The 21,825-nt window shown below is 35.1% G+C and overlaps 1 protein-coding gene across 1 annotated transcript in view; it reads right to left on the bottom strand.

Annotated features, from left to right (window-relative positions):
* The window catches only part of LOC150091504 (thioredoxin-related transmembrane protein 2 homolog), an 89,542-nt gene that overhangs the window by 18,983 nt on the left and 48,734 nt on the right, over positions 1 to 21,825 (bottom strand). The window contains exon 6 of the mRNA XM_090384238.1: positions 2,537 to 2,602. Coding sequence (XP_090240364.1) covers positions 2,537 to 2,602 — 66 coding nt within the window. The remainder of the gene's footprint in view (positions 1 to 2,536; positions 2,603 to 21,825) is intronic.

The following is a 21,825-nucleotide window of genomic DNA, read 5'->3' as shown; positions in this document are numbered from 1 at the left end:
AATTTTCTACCCCTGTTAATTATGGATAAAAGAAAGAGTGAAAAACAACGTGATTGTAATAAAAAAAAACGAAAAGTTATTACTTTAGCTGATAAACTTGAAGTTATTAAAAAACATGAACGTGGTGCAAACCATACGAAAATCGTAAGCGATCTAGGATACAGTGAGTCTACCGTACGAACTATCTTGAGCCGTAAGAACGAATATAAAGAGAAAGGTAAAGTTTCATCATCTTCTTTTGTCTTACAAAATACCAGAAACAGAACTCTAATAATGATTGAAATGGAAAGTCTTTTATCAATTTAGATAGAAGATTGCAATCAAAAAAGAATTCCATTATCTAAGGACAATATTCAGAGCAAAGCTATTAACCTTTTTACTAAGCTCAAAGAAACAAAATATCAAGGGGAGACTGAAATGTTTGTTGCTAGTTCAGGGTGGTTTGGACGTTTCAAAAATCGAGCACGACTGCATAATGTTAAAGTAACAGGGAAAGCTGCTAGTGCTGATGAAGATGCTGCAGCCAAATTTCCTGCAGAATTGCAAAAAATCATTCAGAATGCTGAATATGACGATCGGCAAATATTTAATGTAGACGAAACGGATGCCAACTGAAACTTATTTGGCTGCAAATGAAGCATCACAACCTGGGTATAAAGTCTCAAAAGATTGACTAACACTTTTATTAGGAGGTAACGCTGAAGGTGATTTTAAATTGAAACCCATGCTTGTGTACCGTGCACAAAATCCTAGGGCTTTAAAAGGATACAGCCACCGCACTCTTACAGTCATTTTTCATTCAAATAAAAAAGCATGGATGACCAAAGCCCTATTTGAAGACTGGTTTACGTCTTATTTCTGTCCAACAGTTGAAGCCTATTGCAAGAAAAATAATCTTACTTTTAAAGCTCTGTTGCTTTTAGATAATGCACCTGGACATCCTTCTGCACTTGGTGACTTAAATGAAAATGTGAAAGTTGTTTTTTTACCGGCGAATACAACTTCGTTATTGCAACCCATGGACCAGGGGACAATTGCAACTTTCAAGGCTTACTATCTCCGCAGAACCTTTGCACAGGCACTTGAAGCTATAACAGGAGATAATGCAATTTCTGTACCAGAATTTTGGAAAAAATATAACATACGATTGGCCATTGAAAACATTCATGCAGCATGGGAAGAAGTGACATCTTTTACCCCGCGCAAACGATTTTACTTGCTTCAAAGATGCAGTTCAAAAAGTTATTGAAGACATAACTAATATTGGTAATGAACTTGGTTTCAAAGGCTTGGATGCGGCTAACGTTCGAGAATCACTGAATTCGCATTTAGAACAGCTAAGTGACAATGATCTCCTTCAAATAGAGCAACAGCGTGCGCACGAAGAAGCTGAAGAAAAAGAGTGTGAGCCAGATGAAAATGTTACCTCAAAGGAGATAACGGTAAAAGAACTAGGCGAAATCTTTCGTATCGCAGAGAACCTTAAACAAAAGGTAATGGATGTTGATCCTAACATCGAAAGAAGCATGTTATTTCGCCAGGGCCTAGAGAAGCTTGTTGTCGGCTATCGGAAATTGTATGATGAAAAAACAAAAGCCAAAACTGTTCAAACGACTGTGTTCAAATATTTCTGTAGCAAATAGTTAGTTTCTCCATTATATATTTTGAACAATAAACATTTAATTCTATAATTTTTATTATCTTTTACATGGCATGCAGTTAAAAAGTTATTTAAAAGGTATTATTTAAAAGTTATTTAAAATTCTTTATGGACATTCCAGAAGGTCAAGTACCAATTATAATTTTTCCTATTGGTTATGATATTCGATTAACGCGTTTCCGTTTTGCGCGATGCGCTCGCGGGACGAATTAATCGCGTTAATCGAGGCCCGCCTGTATATTGTAAATAAATGTTATATGCAGTGTTTCTAAATATCCACTATATAGCAAACATCTTGTTATCCTATGGCTATTCAGGGATACATCAAAGTGTGTTTTAATAAAAGGCTGATTGAATAAAGCCAATTACAGCAGTCTTCTTCCAGTTATTAATGTAAATATTATTAGGATTAATGTCAAAGCTCAGAAAGGTTTTCCCTTCTGTGCCAGAAGAGGATCCTAAGATTTATAAGAGAAGTGAAAGTTGAAATGTTATCAAGACAGTATCTATTTGAAAGACTAAGAAGACAGTATCTATTTGAAATTTGTTATTATATAATAACAAATTTCTCTGGATTCCTCAAAAGAATTTATAATAAATTCATAATTGTTATATTTTGGAAACAGTGTGCACATACAGAAGTCTATGGTCAAGACAGGCTGAGACAAAATAGGGAGTAATGCTTTCTCAAACAGCTTCAGAAGTGACCAGCCTATGGCAAGCAATATGCCATGCCTGCAGTCTGTTGGGGTTTTAGACCTCATCTTTTTTCAAAAAATTTGTATATAACTTTCTCACTAAAAGCAAATTGTAAATAACTCATTAATACTTAGAATGAATTATTCACTTCCAAAGAGATATATTTGATATACTTACTTTGCAGCAACCTCAGGATATCTGGTTGTATCTAGTTTGCCAAATTTTAAGTTGTCTAAAGTATATCTGGCAAAAAAAATTAACATTTATTAATAATAAACATTATTATTATTTTCTTATCTTATTTTTAACAAGAAGAAAGACATAGTAGTTATGCCTTTTCAATTCAAAGAAAATAGCATAACTGGCATTTCAAATACAATGAAATTTTGCCATAACAATCAAAAATTATAATCAAATTAACATTAAAATACATAAACATTGAGGAAACACAAGAAAGTGAGAAACCCGTTGTTTGCTGGTGCTCAAATTGGAAAATATTAATGAATAAAATGCTAATATTTGGCAACAAAAACAATAAATTTTTGTCAAAAGTTTATCCAATACAATTATTCACTAAGTGGCTCTGACAATGAGTCCACAATTACAAATTACAAGTGTTCTTGAACTTTTAAGTGACAAATTGCTATTTAACATTTTGGAAAAGGTTTTTTTTGAAAGTTTATAAACTGGAATACCTTTAGCTTAATTTAAAAAAGTAAACTTATCAATTGAAATGTCATTCCTTCCTAATTTAGGCAATGATATTCACTTCTTATCTCCATACTGTGGCGATAAGAAGTAATGTATAGTGTTAATGTATAGCTTCTGCTATACATTAATAATAACTTCTAATGACTTAAGTCACAATGCATTAATCCAAAGTACACCTAGATTAGGCCAACAGGTTGAATATTAGCTCTTGTATCAAAGTACAGAAAATTAGACAAACCCTAGATTCATACTTCAAATATTTGTAAAAGAATAAGAGAAGTTTACCTCAATATGATATGTAGAACACTTCCGTATGATACTCTCCAGAAATTAAAACGAAAACAATTTTAAAAAAAAAACAATCAAAAATCTTACATTACAGTAAGAAATAATTAACAATAATAAAATCAAATGAACACAATTAAAAAATACAAATATTAACCAGGGCTCAGAAATACAAATATTAACCAGATTCTTAAACAGGGGTTACCCACTTGCTACAATAGACAGAATTAGGGTACAAGCTAAGGATAAAATACAAAAAAACACACCAACCAACAATAGTAATATCAAAAGATACTTTATTTCAGTCCCATATGTTGAACAGTGGCACAAACAACTTAACAGATTCTTTAAAGTTAATTAATTTAAAATTGTAGCCAGGCCAATACGGAAATTACACACTATACTGAACAATTGCTCAGTCCTTTCCTCATTCGCAACACAAATAAATGACCTAGTATACATTTCTTGCGGTGATTGCTACTCATCTTATCAGGGTTTTCCTGCAGTTTCCTCTGAATTTTCGTGTTAATTCAGAGGCTGCGTGTAATTCAACACGCAGCCTCAGTTCGTGCTTCTCGTTCAGCAGTGTCAGAATTAGCCTTTCATGCCATTTAATAAGGCCAAAATACTTAGTGTCCAATGTAATTATATGAGACTTAATTGCAGAAACTGTCAAAATTAAATTACATGAGAATTCTGTTAATGTTCGCTGGCCATATCAAATCTCCAACTCGTGGTCCTTTACGCACATGCGCGAGGACAAATAATCCCTATTTAAGTTCCATGCTCACCCCTATTCAGTAATTTTCATTCCTGTGATCACGACATACGGGACATATGGTCAAAAAGTATTGTCAGCTTCAGGAAGGAAAATCGTTTTGCATTTTTTTCGTTAAATTAGTTTTTTACTTAATTTTTAATTGCGTTAAAATTGATTTTAATTGTGTTCATTTGATTTTTAATGATTGTTAATTATTTCTTATTGTAATGTAAGATTTTTGATTTTTTTTTTTTTTTTTTTATTGTTTTCATTTTAATTTCTGGAGTATCATATGGAAGTGTTCTACGTATCATATTGAGTTAAACTTCTCTTATTCTTTTACAAATATTGATATCAACGTGGAACGTATTGAGCATTATAGCTCTGGTTCATATTATACTTCAAGTATATAAGCAGACAAATTCACATAAACCTCTATTTCACAGTGCTCGTTTATCTGTAAAGATAAACGAGCACTGTGAGCTCATTTATCTTTACAGATAAATGAGAGTTGTCTCACAATGGACTTTAAAAAATCTCCGATTTGATCTGACAGCACTGGCACTTACATGTCGATACAGTGTATTCACTGTATGTGAACATCATTCTCCCGCTGCTACAATAAATATTCCATATATACAGCCACTCCCCGATTAACATAAGGGTGCGTTCCGCGGAACTTTAAACGTAAGTCGGAATTTCCCCCATGCTTGTGTAGCACTCAAAACTGTGTTCGCTGAATTGATTGAATCAAAAAAGAAATGTTCAACGAACGTGTGAATAGAATTATTTATTGTATTTATTCAATTTTTTATCTGATGCGTAGGAAAAATTACAAAAGTAGGCAATTTAAAAATTTTCAAAAGTATAAAATTACAAAAAAAGAGAAGAGACAGGCATAATGTCAGTAAGTTTTACCTCTTGAGCATCCTTGCCAGAATTGACGCCTTCAGCTGATAAGTATGCTGCTGCGGAGCTTTAGAAGGGGTCGGCCACTCAACCTTACGAAAGAACATATTAATAGATGACTGGACAGCGGCTTTTTCCTTTTCATCGTAGATTTCTTTGTAGTAAGCAAGCATATCATTCACCCCTCTTAACTTTTAAGAATCGTTCGCTGTCAGGATCCATCTTCTCAAACCTCGCCATTGCCGATGAAATTTCACGAAATGCCATTGCCATCTCTCTGGTGATGAAACATCTCGGCTCCTCATTTGGTTCATCTTGAGCTTCGTCAGCATTTTCTTCTTTCACTATCGCTGCCTGCTAGTTAATAAATTCTTTGTTAGATAATGCCTTCTCTTCTTACTCTATTTACCCCTCTACATTGTTGGCAACCACCTCCAACTGAAATAGCTCTGCAACCTTTACAATGTTATCTGTAACCTCTTCATATGATTCATCTTTTTTTTTTTCAAACCCTTCAAAGCCTTTTAAGTGCCATGGGCATATTCTCTTCCATTCACCATTTAAAAAACTTTTAGTAATTTCTGCCAAAGCCTATTAATGTTTAAGATGCCGTGGTAAACATTGTAATATTTCCAAAAGTCTCTTAACACAAAATTTTTCTCACTGTCTACTGCATACAATGCCTGACCAAATGTTGTGCATAACTAGTATGCTTTTAAATTCAAAATAACACTCTGATCCATAGGTTGGATGAGTGAAGTCGTGTTTGGGGGTAGAAATATGACTCTCATGTTCAAATTGAAATCATCTAGATGCATAGGATGTCCAGGAGCATTATCTAATAGAAGCAAAATCTTGAAAGGAATGTCATTGTCTTTACAATATTTTTCAACCTCAGGAATGAAGCAGCATTTAAACCAGCCCTCAAAGAGAGATATTGTCATCCATGCTCTCTGGTTTGATCAGAAATGCACGGGTAGGATGGCTTTATCGATGCCCTTAAATGCACGAGGATTTCCAGAATGGTACACAAGCAGTGGTATTAATCTGTAATCTCCCGCTGCATTAGCCCCAAGCAAGAGTGTGGCCCTATCTTTTGAAGCCTTGAAACCTGGCATTGTCCTTTCCTCTTTGGAAATGTATGTTAGATCCGGCATTTTTTTCCAATACAGGGCACTCTCATCAACGTTAAAAATATGCTGCGTTGAATAGCCACCTTCATCAATAAAAAAGAATCAGCACTGGAAACTTCACCACATATGGTGCAAGGAAGCCTGAGGCTTATGTTGCACCAGCGAAAAAAAAAATTCCCGAGTTACCCTAAGAGAGAGAAGTAGAAGGAAATTACCAAGAAAAAGAAAATTGATGATATCCAGCTCAGGACCCTGGGTGTGCCAAGCCCATACTCAACAGATGTGAGCCTCTGGGGTCGATTCTTGTAATGGAACATATGATAACGATGAAAGCGTAGTGCAATTTCCATTATAAAAATGAACTTTTAGAGATAAATAGCTTAGTTATATAGCAAAAATTTCAGCTTCCGAGGTCTTGGAACGAATTACCAAAAAAACCAGTGTTATTGGGTTCACATAACACATTGTGAAATAAATTGAACTCTTACCTAGTCCTAGTCTGCTGTAACAATCTGTACTGTACTATTACTCTTCGGATAGTCAAAATAAATACAGTCGAACTTGGTTATAACAAGCATGGAAATAACAAGATCAAGGCTGTAATAAGCAAAAAGCCACAATGATTTTAATTTACGCATATTCCCATACAATCGCTCACTGTTATAACGAGCATACTACATGGATATACCTTAAAAATTTTGGTAACTATGCAAACATTCTTAATTGACTGGGTAGTCGGAAAACCCCAATTCTTGGAATGGACAAAAACGAAAGGGGCAACTTAGCTTTTATGACCACCCACATTGGGTTAGGCGCCCGTTTATGACCTAACCTTGTCCTTTCGGGGATGGGACTGTATAATAGTGCATTGGCGTTCCGTTTGTAATTTCCACAATCAACATTACCCTATTTACAGAATGTCTTGTATTCACTGAATCATAAATTTATTTTGGGACTTCTAAGCACGCTTGATACACATAAACAAAGCTGCACGTGTAGCAACTGAATAAACAACACCGTAAAGACAGAGATACACTATTAACACCTCACATTTTATTAAAGCACATTTCTAGGGGTTACTACCATAAAACAATAAAAACAATTTCCAGTTGCGTTTCTGCCAGTGGAATCTGTTATAAACTGGTAGTAAACTCGATCTAATTGCATTTGCGATTATACCGATAGCTGGAATTGTGTTGGTTTTTACGTTATTATGGCGCGCCTCCGTAGCCAGGTGGGAAGGAGCAGCAGTGCATAGCACACGCTTCTTGATTAGACTGGGGTTCGAGCCCGTCACCACCAAATATGGAGGATGCGGAAAGGTCAGGGAATGACCACCGCATATCCCGGAGCAATATGGCCTTAGTTGCTAATGCTCCTAAAAACCAAATAACAAACAAACAAACGTTATTATGGTGAAATGTGTTTCCCCTTCACTGATAGAAAAAACAAATACATTTTCAGAATCTTCTCTTCATTCCTATCGTGTTGCGTTCGATTGGGTGATTCCGCGTTCGACTGCCATTTCTTGTAAACACAAAGGCGAATCGTGCATAAGCAAATTCGATTCGTGTTATATAAAATATCGTTCCCCTATTTATAAATCGTGTATGATCGAATTCGTGTAGTGTAAACACATGTTATATGAGGACTGACTGTATTGACAAATGTTGTTTATTAATTTTTAAATAAACACAATTCAGAATTCTTATTTTAAATTCATATGTATTTAAATTTTAATTTATGTGAAGTTTGTGTCTTCATATCATCTGCCAAGCTTTCAAAATCTGAGATATGTGATATACTGTATTTCCCCATGTATAAGACCTTAATTTTGGGGCCCGAAATTTGAAAAAAAATGTATTACATGAAGTTATTGAACTCAAGTTTTATTCATCATAAAATTCATACAACTCCTCATAACTTGAATTCAGCACTGTACGAAAATCTTTTCTGAGCCATTTCTGGGCAGAACGTGGCAAAACATAACCTAATATACCAGTAACAAGTGCGAAACAATGAGCATAAAGACAACAAGCGCGAAAAAGGGGGAAATGCAAGTAAAAAAATCTACAATCACTGTATAAGACGCACCCGGTTTTTAGACCCCAAATTTTTCGAAAAAAGGTGCATCTTATACATGGGGAAATATGGTACTGAAGCCAACTGTAAATAATATTTTGTATGCAAGTCCGTAAGATTACAGTGATTCTTAGTCTTTGTTTGTTTTAAATACAAAAAGGCCGATTCACACAGATATGTGGAACCAAAACAGGAATTTAAAAGTTCACTGCATTTTTTTACATTTGGGTACTTTTCTCGGCAAACATATTTCCAAAAGTAAAATTTCTTTTTCTGATGATTTGGTTTATAGAAAGATATCGTTTTGCAATGTAATAATTTAATTTTCAAGTAATATTTTCTCAGTGTGACAAATCTCAGCGAATTTTTCTGCAATTTGTTTCGTATCTAAGTCGACATTAAATGGATGAGAAATATATTGAACAATGTCTTCAATTGTTTAAAAGTCACTGAATCCGGTTTCAAAATCATCCATAACTTTCTCAATTTCAGAAACATATTTCTCACTATTAAATCCAAAAACAGGATATTTTTGCAAAATGATCGAATTTTTTTTTCTTTGAGCTCCTTCATCATCATCAGCCATTTTCAATCCACTGCAGGATGAAGGCCTCTCCAGCAACTTTCCAGTTCCTTCTGTTTTGAGCACTGGCCATCCATTTACTACCCACAAACTCATTAATTTCATCTATCCATCTCCGCCTTTGTCTTCCAGGTTTTCTTCTAGCTCCTCTTGGGTACCATTCTGTTATTTTCTTAGTCCATCTGTCATCATGTCTTCGAGCTATGTGTCCTGCCCAAGACCATTTTAGTTCTTTAGTTTTGATAAGAATGTCCTTTACTTGAGTTTGCTGCCTAATCCATGTGTTTCTCTTCTTATCTAACAGTCTGGTTCCCAATATAATTCGTTACATTCTTCGCTGTGTAGTTCTCAGCTTCTCTTCCATTCTTTTGGTGAGTGCCCAAGTTTCACTTCCATAAGTCGTGGTGGGGAGTATACATTGGTTCATTATTTTACGTTTCAGACAAACTGGGATATTGCTCTTCAGTATGTGACTATATTTCCTGAATGCTATCCATCCAAAATTTATTCTTCTCTTGACTTCCAGCCATTTATCATTATTACAGCTAATAACTTGTCCCAGATAAGTATATGACTCCACCTTTTCAATTACTGCTCCTTCAATCATTATTTCCCTTTCTGTGGCATACTTGTTCATCATTACTTTTGTTTTAGCCATATTCATCTTTAGTCCAAAATCCTTACTAACTGCGCATAACTGATTAAGATTTTCCTGTAATTCCTTGGGATTGTGGCTTATGACCACAATGTCATCTGCAAATCGTAAATGGTTTAGGTACTCTCCGTTCACATTGACTCCTTTCTGCGACCAGTCTAGGCGCCTCCGTAGCCAGGTGGGCAGGAGCAGCAGTGCGTAGCACACGCTTCTTGATTAGACCGGTGTTCGAGCCCGTGACCACCAAATACGGAGGATGCGGAAAGGTCAGGGAATGACCACCGCATATCCCGGAGCAATATGGCCTTAGTTGCTAATGCTCCTAAAAACCAAATAACAACAACAACAGCGACCAGTCTAATCTTCTGAAAGCTTCCTCAAGGGCAGCAGTAAACAGCTTCGGAGATGTTGTGTCTCCTTGTCAAACTCCGTTCTCGATTTTAAATTTCCTACAGTCTTTGTCTAGTCTAATAAAGGAGGTAGCACTCTCATATATTTTCTTCAAAATCATAATATATGGGGTATCTATGCCTTGTCTTTCCAGTGCCCGAAACATTGCCTTATGCTGTATGGAGTCAAATGCCTTTTCATAATCCACAAATGCCAGGCATAATGGTGTTTTATATTCATTTGCTTTCTCCATTAGCTGTGATATTACGTGAAGGTGATCCATAGTTGAGAATCCTGTCCTAAAGCCAGCTTGCTCTTTCGGTTGATTCTCATCAAGTATTCTTTCTAATCTGTTAGTAATGACCCTTGTGAACAACTTGAGCTCCTTAGCCATTGTCAAAAATTGATATTTATATGCAGAAATACTACTAATCATGCCACCCACATTTTTTTATTTTTTCCTTGTAATTCCAACTTCAGATAACTTAATTTACTGGTAAAATCTGACAAAAAGCCAAATCACACAACCACTCTGTATCTTGTAGCTGCTGATAATCATCTCCCCTTTGATCAACAAATTTTTTAACTTCATTGAGCAAATTTTTAAATCTCTGTAGAAACTTAATCCGACTCAGCCACCTCACATCTGTGTGTAATATCAGATCTGGTTCATTTTCATCGAGTTGCATTTTAAAAAGTTTCCTTTGAAGAGATTGTCCTCTGATGGAATTCATGATTTTGAAAGCTATGTCCATAACACTTTTAGTATTTAATCTTTTGCTGGCTAACACATGGTGGTGAATGATAGTGGTAACTCAAAAAATATGGGAATTCATCATCCTTTTGGCACAATGCGATGAATCCATTAAGATGCTCCGTCGTTGCTTTAGCTCCATCTGTTGTTATTGATACGAGCTTAAATTGTGGTAATTTAATTTTTTCAATAACATTTTTGAAGGCGTTAAATATAGACTTCTAGTTCTTTCTTTTAAGAAAACCATACCCAGCAGTTCTTCTCTAGTGGCAGAATCATCGAAAACTATACAAATAAAAACAAGCAATTGAGCTGTATCACTGACATCTGTAGATTCATCCAGTTGTAAAGAAAAGGACACAATTAGCAATATGAGCATGCAATTGTTTGCTCGCATTTTTACTCATTTTTTGATGTGTCGCATCACAGTATTTCAAGATAATTGCAGATCTTGAAGAGCACTTTTAATTTCATTTTTGTTCTTAAAATTTTCAAAAAAGAGAATCTGTTATTTCTAAAAATGCATCTTTGATGAATTGACCATCAGAAAATGGTATGCGTTTTCTTGAAAGAAGATGACTCACTTTAGATTGTAAATTAGGTGTCACGAAGAAATTTTGTTGTGCAAATAATCTGGATTTAAATTCTTTTAATTTATTTTTTATAAGGTCACTATTAGGTGGAAAATCCATTTGTTATTGACCATGGAGTGCATTGAAGTGCCTTTCTAAATTTCCTTTTTTAGGTATAGCCACAGAAGCATTGCAAATCAAACAACAACATTTTTCTTTTATCATTTACAAAAAAAAGTATTCTAGTTCCCACTCTTTATGAAAATGATACGTTTTGCTCTTTTTCATAGTATTCATTTTAAATCAAAGGGTATTAAATTAACGTATACGTACCATCTAGTTATTAATATTAAGTAAGCTAAATAAGAATTCAACACATACACTATGCTCTCCACAAAGTAACTGCGTGAATTTTCATTAGACAAACCTAGCGGCTGCGCTGCAACAAGAGTAGTCACGTGGTTAAACAGATTTGTAATAAGCATATGCAGTGGGACGCATAATAATAACATTTAGATTTTGACTAATCTATTTTTTACATATATTTAAAATTCGTAAAGCAAGTGGGGGGAACAACTTTTATAAATGGTGGCCCAAATAAAATGCCTGTGTGGTTCATGTAGGCCAATTTTTTTAGCTTTCCAAGATTTTTAGTATTATTAAAATGGTGTATAATGAAAAAATTGTCATAAACAGTTTTGTGTTATTTATTGTAGTAGTTATACATACATGTACATATAATTAAATTTATTAATAAGAAAAATGAAATACAAATTCAAGATAAAATTGCAAAAATACAATAGTAACAAAATATAAATACAATTTTAGTAACAAAAATTGCAATATTTTATTTTTATAATATTTAATGAGAGACTTGATACTGTTTATTTTTATCAGTTAATGGATATTTGCCGCAGCACTGCACAGAGTATTTTCTAAATTTATGTCAGAAATTCCATTAATTCAAAAATATATATAATAAAGGCCCGTCATTTTTTATTTATATATCTTTTGAAAACAACCGTGGGCTGAATTACAGACATTAGCGGGCTGGTGGTTGCCCACCCCTGCTTGTAAAGAATAAATGACACAGTATTTTTTTAACTATACTTTTTTTTACATAAAAAGCAGTGGATAACAAAGTATGTTCATTGTACATAATCATAACTTTTCTGAGTTTTGTTCTCCTAATACGGAGAGAGCAACAAGTATTAATACTTTATTCAGATTAACCTTGTGATTTTGCTGTTTTTACTATTAGCTGAATAAGAACTGTTAGAAATGAAATTTTACTATTTGGCAATATTACCAGCTTTTGAAATGCATTAAAAGTGATTTTCATTTAATCACATAAAAACAATTTCATTTAAATTCTTCACTCTTGAAAAAATCTAAAACAATTTTTTTTTAATAACTTTTTATTTATGCTGCAAATAAATAGAAAAGGCTATTTTCCAGATGATATTGTGAATCATAAGTACATATATATTGTCTAGGAAATAAAAAAAAAAAAAAAAAAAAAGCACGTAAACTTTAAATATCTGCTTTCTGTTTTTCCTTTTTCATGAACACCCCAAACACAAGAGGCATTAGAACCTATAGTACTTAGTACTATGCATGGGCTGAAGGTTGAGAAGATGAAAGAGGATACTTGTTGACTTGAACTTCTGTAAAATGTAATTTTCAGGAAATACGTATGAAGGAAGGCTGTTCCAGAAAACGGAAGTTGAATGAATGCATGAGGAAGAAGAAATGTTCGTTCTGTGATTTTAAGTTTGACAGTAAAAGAATGCTGACTAGTGGCACATGTTTGGACTGCTTTGGAAGACAGAGAGCGAGAATTATAGAAGCCAATTCAGAAGAACAGTGCATATGAAAATATCTATACAAATATCTATATATCTGTATAGATATTATAACAGAACGTCTATGAGAAAGAGTGGAGAGACTTTATTAGAGATGAGTTGTTAATCTAACTGCCCTCTTTTGAATGGAATCTAGAAGACAGAGAGGTTTTGGGGGCACAACCCCAGATGTGGGAACAATATTTCATGGTAGGGCAGATTTGCAATCTGCCCTACCATGAAATATTATTTGCAATTGTATTGCAAATAATATTATAAAATAAAATAATAAAATAATTGTATTGCAAAATTATTGCAAATAAAATAATTGTATTGCAAAAAAAATTTGCAATTGTATTGAATGAACAGCTCTTTGGAAGAAAAGTAACACTGAGAGCAAAAGAGAAAACCCAGTTTTTTTTATATGCAGAGGAAGCACTATTTGTAATGTGCTTATTCCAAGAGAGATTAGAAGTCAGGGTAATCCCCAATAAAGATATACAAAGTATAAACTTGCCTAGAAATCAGAATGTCATCAAAGATAAGCATAGGAGCGAAAGAATCCTTTTTTGGAAGATATAGTTTTAGAAAGAATGAAGTCAATTAAGTTATTTGTCCCACTGGAGAATTACCTGGAGATCAGCATTTAAGGAATTGGTAGCAGATATTCGAGAAGTTGAAGCTGTTTGTGCAGAGAAAGGTTTCTCAAACTGGTGGAATGCAATGTGCTATCATTAGGAAAACTATGTTTACGATTTCCATGAGAGAAAGGACCATTGGAGAAGAGACCATCACCAAATTTTGATCTGAGGTGCCTAAAGGACCACTCTCCTCAACCATGTACTTAAAGGGTTGTGTGTGAGAAGGTCAAGCATGTTGGCTGTGTGGTTAGGATTGTCAGATATTCTGGTAGGTAAATGAACAATCTGTGCAAGGTCATTAGTAACTGCAAAAGCCTCAGAATCTCGACAAGTTGGGTCCATGTGACTAGAAAAAGAAAGCCAGCTGGACTTGTGAACATTAAAATCACCAAAGAAAATTACCTCACTGTTAGGAAGGTTGGACTGGAGAAAGTCAAGTTTCAAAGAGAGGAAGTTGTTGTTATATTGTTGTTATTTGGTTTTTTAGGAGCATTAGCCACTAAGGCCATATTGCTCCAGGGATATGCAGTGTTCATTCCCTGACCTTTCCGCATCCTCAGTATTTGGTGGCTCACGGGCTCGACCCCGGTCTAATCAAGAAGCATGTGCTACGCACTGCTGCTCCTGCCCACCTGGCTATGGAGGCACCAAGAAAGGAAGTGAAAGAGTTCCAAGTGATCATTGGAGTTGGGAGTATGATATGATAGACACAACAGGAATTTGATAGAATGTGGTAGAGAGATTTTAAGCCAGAGAATATCAAAAAGAGGAGATTCCAAATTACTTAGTCTCTGACGGGGAATATCACAACAGACATATGCACAATTACCACCTTTGAAGCGAAAGGAATCATACAGTGAATTATTCAGACAATCGAGATGAGCAATAGTTGAATCAACCAATAAATGGGATTTTGTCAGAAAAAGTACGTGGGGTTTGGCATACTGTAAGTGGAAATGAGCATCATTGAGATTAGAACTAAGACCACATACATTTGTGAAATTAAAGAGAAAGTGTTTGGGAGATCTATATGTTTTCACAGATTAGTTTGACAATTCATGATGTATTCAGTAGTAAGAAAAGGTGGGGAGGACATACTGTACAAAGTAATGAAATTTTTGGATACGGTATACATATGGCAAGAATATATCCAGCTCCTTGACATAACATGACCTGACCTTTTTGGCAGCGATACACTAGTTGATCCAGAAGCCTCCTAGAGAGTTACCAATAGGTTCAGTCTGGTGGACTACCCTACCAGCCTGCAAACACCATAGAGTTGTACCCTCAAAATGTAAGGAAGATTGGATCTTGCCATGATGTCCATCATAACCTCAAAAAAACATCAATCATACTTCATGATGGAAGAGATGGGAGAAGTGGGGTTGTTGGAGCTTTGCTGTGGAGACTAAACATGGATTCCATCACTTCACGCTTCCAATAAGCAAAGTGGTGGTATTGCACTGGTTGATGAGAGTCATTTACTACCTAGTATTGCCAGGTAACAGAGAGGTGCAGCATTCCTCCATGTAGTGTGGGCACCACACCTCGACCCCTGCTTACGTTAGTTCACATCTGGGTGGTCATCTCCAGTATGCTAGGTGCCATATTTCAGGACTTGCACATGGGAATTATACCCAGGGTTACTACCAGTCCGTCAGGTGCCTCCATAGCCAGGTGGGAAGGAGCAGCAGTGCGCAGCACACGCTTCTTGATTAGACCAGGGTTCGAGCCCATCACCACTAAATACAGAGGATGTGGAAAGGTCAGGGAATGACCACCGCATATCCCGGAGCGATATGGCCCTAGTTGCTAATGCTCCTAAAAACCAAACAAACTAACAGTCCCACCATCGTGAAGGTGCAAGAAGAGGATTTGGCTGTCAGTGATCGACTGGACTTTGCCAAAATTAGGTCCACCCAACTTGAGCACTTGAATATCAGTTCCATCAAAGTTTTCAATTCCCGGGTAGCAAGCACAGCTTGGCATACCCGAAATAATGTCTTTGATAGCCTCCAGGACCAAAATACTTCAACTGGATTTCAAAATATTGCTATACAAGATTAACACTGCATAAACTTTTTAAAAATAATATGCAGAGATGATCTCAATTTGCTTCATGAGTAAAAGAGAGAAATGGAATGTTACACAGCACCAGGTTTTCAGATGAAGTTTGTTTACATTTCAATAGGATCATATATTCTGCTTTTTCCTGCCTGTGAAAAAGGAAAATACATATGGTTTTGGACAATAGAACCTCCTCACCAGCTTTGTGAGCAAAGTAGTTGTGGAGGGAAAGTGACTGTTATTGTCGTCCTGAAATCTTGGTTTAAATGGACCATTCTTCTTAAACAAAACTATTAACTCACAGTGGCAACTGCATATGCTTCATAATGACTTTCTATCACAATTCATGGCAACTTGGCTTCCCATGGGCATCCAGTGGTTTATAAAAGGTGGTGCCACCACACATAGCTAATTTGTGCTGGATGTTCTGTGCTGTTTTTGGCCTGTGTATATTGTCATTATCATGATCATCACAAATGAAGGTATTTTTGGACATGTCTGAGTCCAAACTTTAACCACTGGGACTTGTGGGAATTTCTGGAAAGAAAAGTTGTTCCACAGAAAACCTACTACACCCATGGACTCGAGAGCAATGACTGTTTATTTGGGTTATGAAACTGAAGAAGACATGCCATCATTACAAACATTGGTGTATGCCTTTGTGAACTTGTTTGTTAAAATGTAGGATATATCAAATGTGGAAAAAAAAATAAGAATTATTTCGAAGAATATGAGCATGAAAATTCATAGATGTGTGTGTGACAAAAATTAATAAATGAGTTTCTTAGGAAAAATTTAAATGTGCCAACATTTCATGCACCACCTTATGTTTGTATTGTCAAAATGACGCAAGAAAGAAAGCTTTTACAGCATCAGTAAAAAACAAAAATAATAGCTTTACCATTTCATTTACCCATTCTTCTAAAAATTTGTCTGATCCTTTAAATTCATTCAGACTTCCTCCCTCCACAACACTAGAAACTTTATTGTAAAAATCAATTACTCTCTGGCTAAATGCAAACTCCCCACCTATTCTGCAACCAACTTTTTAAAAGTTGTGTTCCCTAATGTGCATTGCCTGAGAAAGAGTAAAGATACCATCAACATTTAGTTTACTCAACCCTTTTAAAGCCTTAAACACCTCAATTAAGCCTTACCTTGGAATATGCCTGTGGTGCAATTATTGCTATGCAATTATGATGGATTTCAACATACAGACTGAGAAAAAAGCTATGTCTAATTATAGGAGATCGTTGTTCCAATACGCACCATTAATGCATCTATAGTTGGTACTTCTTCCTCTATATATAAAGCTGGGTTTAATAAAAAAAATTGTTAAAACTTAGCATTAATGTTCCATGGCACTATTTTTAAATGGAGCAACAAAAGAATATCAAATTTCGCTTTAAACTGGGAAAATCTGTAACAGAAACATATGAAATGTTAAAATGTTTTATGATGATGAAACATTAAGTCACACCAGAATGTTTGAATGGTATAAGTGGTTCAAAGACAGATGTGAGGATGTTCATGATGACCCAAGAAGTTGGCATCCATCACCCTCTTAAAATGAGGGCAGAATTGCATAAGTTTGAGAAATTGTGGCAAGAGATAATCAGTCGATCGTCAGAATGATGGCTGATGAATAAGGAGATAATTTGTTAAATTCTTCATGAAGATTTAAGGAAAAGGAAGGTCAGTGCAAAATTTATGCTGCACAGCAGACTTCATCCAGACTTGTAAAGACAATCTTAATTTCCTCAACTATAATGTAACTGGAGATAAGTGTTGGGTGTTTCTGTACGATCCAGAGATGAAGCATCAGAGCATGCAGTGGACTTCAAAACCATCACCAAATCACAAAACGTTTCATTTAAAGAAGTCGAAGGGGCTATTGCTAATCAAGTTCAACCCAAGCACGGTACTAAGTACTATAGGTTATAATACCTCTCGTGTTTGGGGTTCTCATAAAAAAAAAAAAAAAAAAAAAAAAAAGTTTTTCAATGAAAGGGCGTGATTCACAAAAAATTTGTACCTGAAGAGAGAGAGAGAGAGTGAACTTTGCATTCTATATTTACCATTCTATGGTAAACTTTAACTGCTGAAAAGAACACAAAAACCAGGAGCTTGACAGCCAAGATGGCAACACCTGATGAAGTGCTTTGCAAGAAATTCTTGAATGGAAAGTGCGCAATGGTGTTGTCATAATGCACTTGCATCCCACTTTTTCCAGCCACTTAATCCAAATCTTGCTCAGAATAATCGCCTGAGAGGGCATAAATACAAATTGAGGAAAGACAGATGTACGGAAATTTGCCTTTAGCCAGCGGGTAGTTGGTTGGTGGAACAGACTTCCATCCCTTGTTGGGGAAGTTGATAGCCTAAATAAATTTAAGGCTCAGCTGGACAGGTATTTCGAATGAACGGAGGGGTGAAGTGGAAGTTTTTTTTTTTTTTTTGGCTGATGCTGTATAAGCTTGCTTTCTTGCATCATATGCCTCTAACTAATGCTAACTCATTATATGACTGCCACAGAACTATTTTTTTAGTATTCCTAGTTAGCTGTTTGACTATGTGGGAACAAATTCGTAACAAAAAAGTCTGCAAGTCAAAAAATATGATAAGAATGTCTTGCCTCGACTTTTGATCAAGATTGTTTTACTTTTTTGGGCCTTGAAGAAGGTGGTCTTTGAATGAAAGAACTGGGCCTTTGTTTCCAGGTCATAACCACGCACCTACAATTCATCACCAATAAAGTTGGAAAAAAAAGTGTGGGCAGCCAGTGGTGAGCTGTGAATATTTTAAGAACGGGTTTGCAGTTTTGCCAACTTTTTATTCATTTTTTTTATAACTAGGGAAATATTTTAACAGTGGGCTCGCAGTTTGCCAACTTTTTATTATTTTTTAAAATTAGGGAAATATAATAGATACATTTTTCATGATAAAATTTTAATATTGCAAATAAAAAATACATGAAACATTTCCCATATCACGAATACTATCACAAAACATTCTAGAATATAAAAACAAATATTACATAAAAAAGAAACTATTCTGGAAAAAGGCACACAAAAATCACAGATTACATGAAAAAAATTATTACACAAATATTCAAGAAAAATTTATTCGAAAAATTGCATATAGAATTTACTTCTTTATTAATATTTGTTGTCGATGTTCTGCTTCGCTCAATAGCAGAGCAGTGATTACAATTCAAATCAAACTGAAGCAACGATTTCCATTTAGGTTTATGGTGTTGTCATATCTGCAATGTGTTTAATTGTTCAGCCCTACTCATCGCAATGGTTTTAAGGATATTTCTGGCTTTTTTAATTGAAAAGGAAAGGGAATTTCACTCGATTTTAGAGATAAATTGTCTTCGACAAAATCTCTAAAATCATTAATTTTTATTTCATATTTTTATTAGAAAACTTAAATTTCTTATTCGTCAAACCATCTTGCCATGGAGATGAAAGTTCTTCCATTTTCCACATTTCCGGGTAGCATATGTTTAAAATTTCTTTCAATTCCTCATCATCAATGATATCATTATTTTCTTCATTTTATTTAAAATTACTCTGTTGCATTAATAACTGATCCTTTAAGGATAAAACAAGGCAGTTTAATAGCTTGTCACAAGGTAATTTTTTAATGTGTTCTTACTTTCGATTCCTTCAAATTCTTTCGACTTCAACGTGCTCTCAATTTTAGCTTCATAATTTCCTTCAGAATTTTTAAAATTAGCAATAGCATTGAGTTCAAATAATTAATTTATCTGCTTTTAATTTAGTGATGCTGCAACTTCTTAAAGGTAAGATCAACATCCTGCCGGATGTCAATAATGCTAAATCGTCAAGAAATTCCAGATTTAAAAGTCGGTTTAATAATCCCGAATATTTAAATATTTAAATTCAAAATGTTTACCCAAAGCATAATTCCTCCAAACCACAATTGCCGCCCGCAGGCTACAAGCTGCCCATTGTGGCCTGAACACATGAAGTTCGTTAGCAAACATCCTTAACTCACACTGGTTTTTTGGGGATTTGTGATATAATGCATACAGTTTTTTTTGTTTTGTAGTATTATTGCCTGTATGCCATTATATTTTGGAACATTTTCTTCACAGCGAAGCCTCGATGCAGTTTCTAAATCTGCCAACGTTTTGCCCTTGGAAAGTTTATTTAATATTTTAGTTGTCCTAATCCCCCCCCCCCGACGTCGCTTCTTTGAATACTGTCCAAAATGTTGGAATCACTTGGATATTCAGCTACTGTGACCATGTAAACATAGACTAGAGAAATTTACTGTAGAAAGTGTGGGATCCCTCACTTCTCCAAAAATACAGATGACTGCTTGCTGGAGTAAGGGGAAACCACAACACAGGTTGACAAGAGGCTATCATCCATGTCAGGAATATGCCTTAATCTTCTGACTGACTATGGAAGCATATTGACTAGCGTGCCTTCTCGGTATGTGGTATAGGTGGCTGCACAGGTTATACGGGCACCACTTATATTGCAGAATGGTAATCCCTTTAACCCTTAATTCATGCTTTCTAATTGTCTAAATTGTCAAAAGCCCAGAGGTGGGAACAATGCATACAAAGTTGTCTCGTAATCTGTTTGTTATATGCAAATTTTCTTCGTTCTATGGAACAATTATATCAAACAATTTTAAATGTAATTACCAAGAGGAAGTAAAAAAAAAAACTATAAAGAAGTTTGTTAAACAGAGGTCCGACTGTAACATTACCCAACATGATTTTTACCTCCAGCAAATCAATGCTTGTTTCTGGTCAAGTTTTATGAATAGAATTTAAAATCAATCATAAAAATTTCCTATCACGTGTCAGTTTTAAGATGTAGATAGATAACTGGATTCTGTACAAAGATATCATTACTGTTTGAAATACAATTTTTAAGCTTATTAACTTTTGGTTGGTTTTGTTTATTTTGCTAAAAGTTAAGCAAGTACATCATTACTGTTTTTGCAATATAGTATGTTTTGATTTTGATGCACTTTTCCAGACAAGTCAGTATTTTTATCAATTTTATTACACCATTCAAGTGTTCAATATATGGTGTAAGACAAACTACGCTGAAAGAATTCACCTTCTGTTCAAATTTACCAACTGCTTTTACTGTTTTTAAGTTAATGCATTGTTAAAATGGAGAAGACAAAGCACAGAGCTTGCATCAATCACCCAGACAACTCCTGCTATGTTTGTGGACACTTAACCCCAAAAACTCAGAGGAAGAAAATATACAATGTCACAAAAGTTGCATATTCATTGTACTTCGGCTGCAAGATCGGTGACCAAGAAAAAAATTGGGCTCCACACATCTGTTGTATTACTTGTACAACGAACTTAAGGCTGTGGTTATATGGCAAGCTGAGAGCATTACATTTTGCCGTCCCTATGGTGTGGCGCGAGCCCAAGAATCATTTCGACGACTGCTATTTCTGCATGACAAAAATAAAAGGTATTTCCAAAAAGAGCAAGCACTGCATCAAATATCCAACTATCCCATCAGCAATTAGGCCAGTGCCACACGGTAAAGAACTGCCAGTACCTGTGCCATCAAAATCTTGGGGTATTGGAAGTAGTGACGAAGGTACAGAAGAAATCATTTTACCAGATGTCACGGAACCATATACTTCACATGATTTGGACTACGAGCCAGAAAAAGAAAAGGCCCCACACTACATTGAACAAGAAGAATTAAGAGACTTGATCAGAGACTTGGGCTTACCCTGTTGTAGTCTCGGATCCAGACTACAACAGCGGAACTTACTCGCCAAAGGTACAAACATTAAATATACCATAAGCAAAATGAAGAGTTTTCAAGATATTTTGCAATGGAAAACAACATGTGTGTCTGCAAAGATGTCGTTGGTCTTATGCATGAACTGAACATTGATCACAATACCTCTGAATGGCATTTGTTCATTGATGCGTCAAAACTAAGTTTGAAAGCAGTATTGCTTCATAATGGAAATACTTTACCATCAATTCCTCTTGTTCATGCTATTGGTCTGAAAGAAACTTACAATAATATGTCCCAGATTCTTGCTGCTAT

Source organism: Mastigoproctus giganteus, chromosome 1 (assembly GCF_048544385.1).
Source record: "Mastigoproctus giganteus isolate SK-2022 chromosome 1, ASM4854438v1, whole genome shotgun sequence".
NCBI lineage: Eukaryota > Metazoa > Arthropoda > Arachnida > Uropygi > Thelyphonidae > Mastigoproctus > Mastigoproctus giganteus.
The sequence above is the reverse complement of the archived record's forward strand: the minus strand, read 5'-3'. Positions and strand labels throughout refer to the sequence as shown.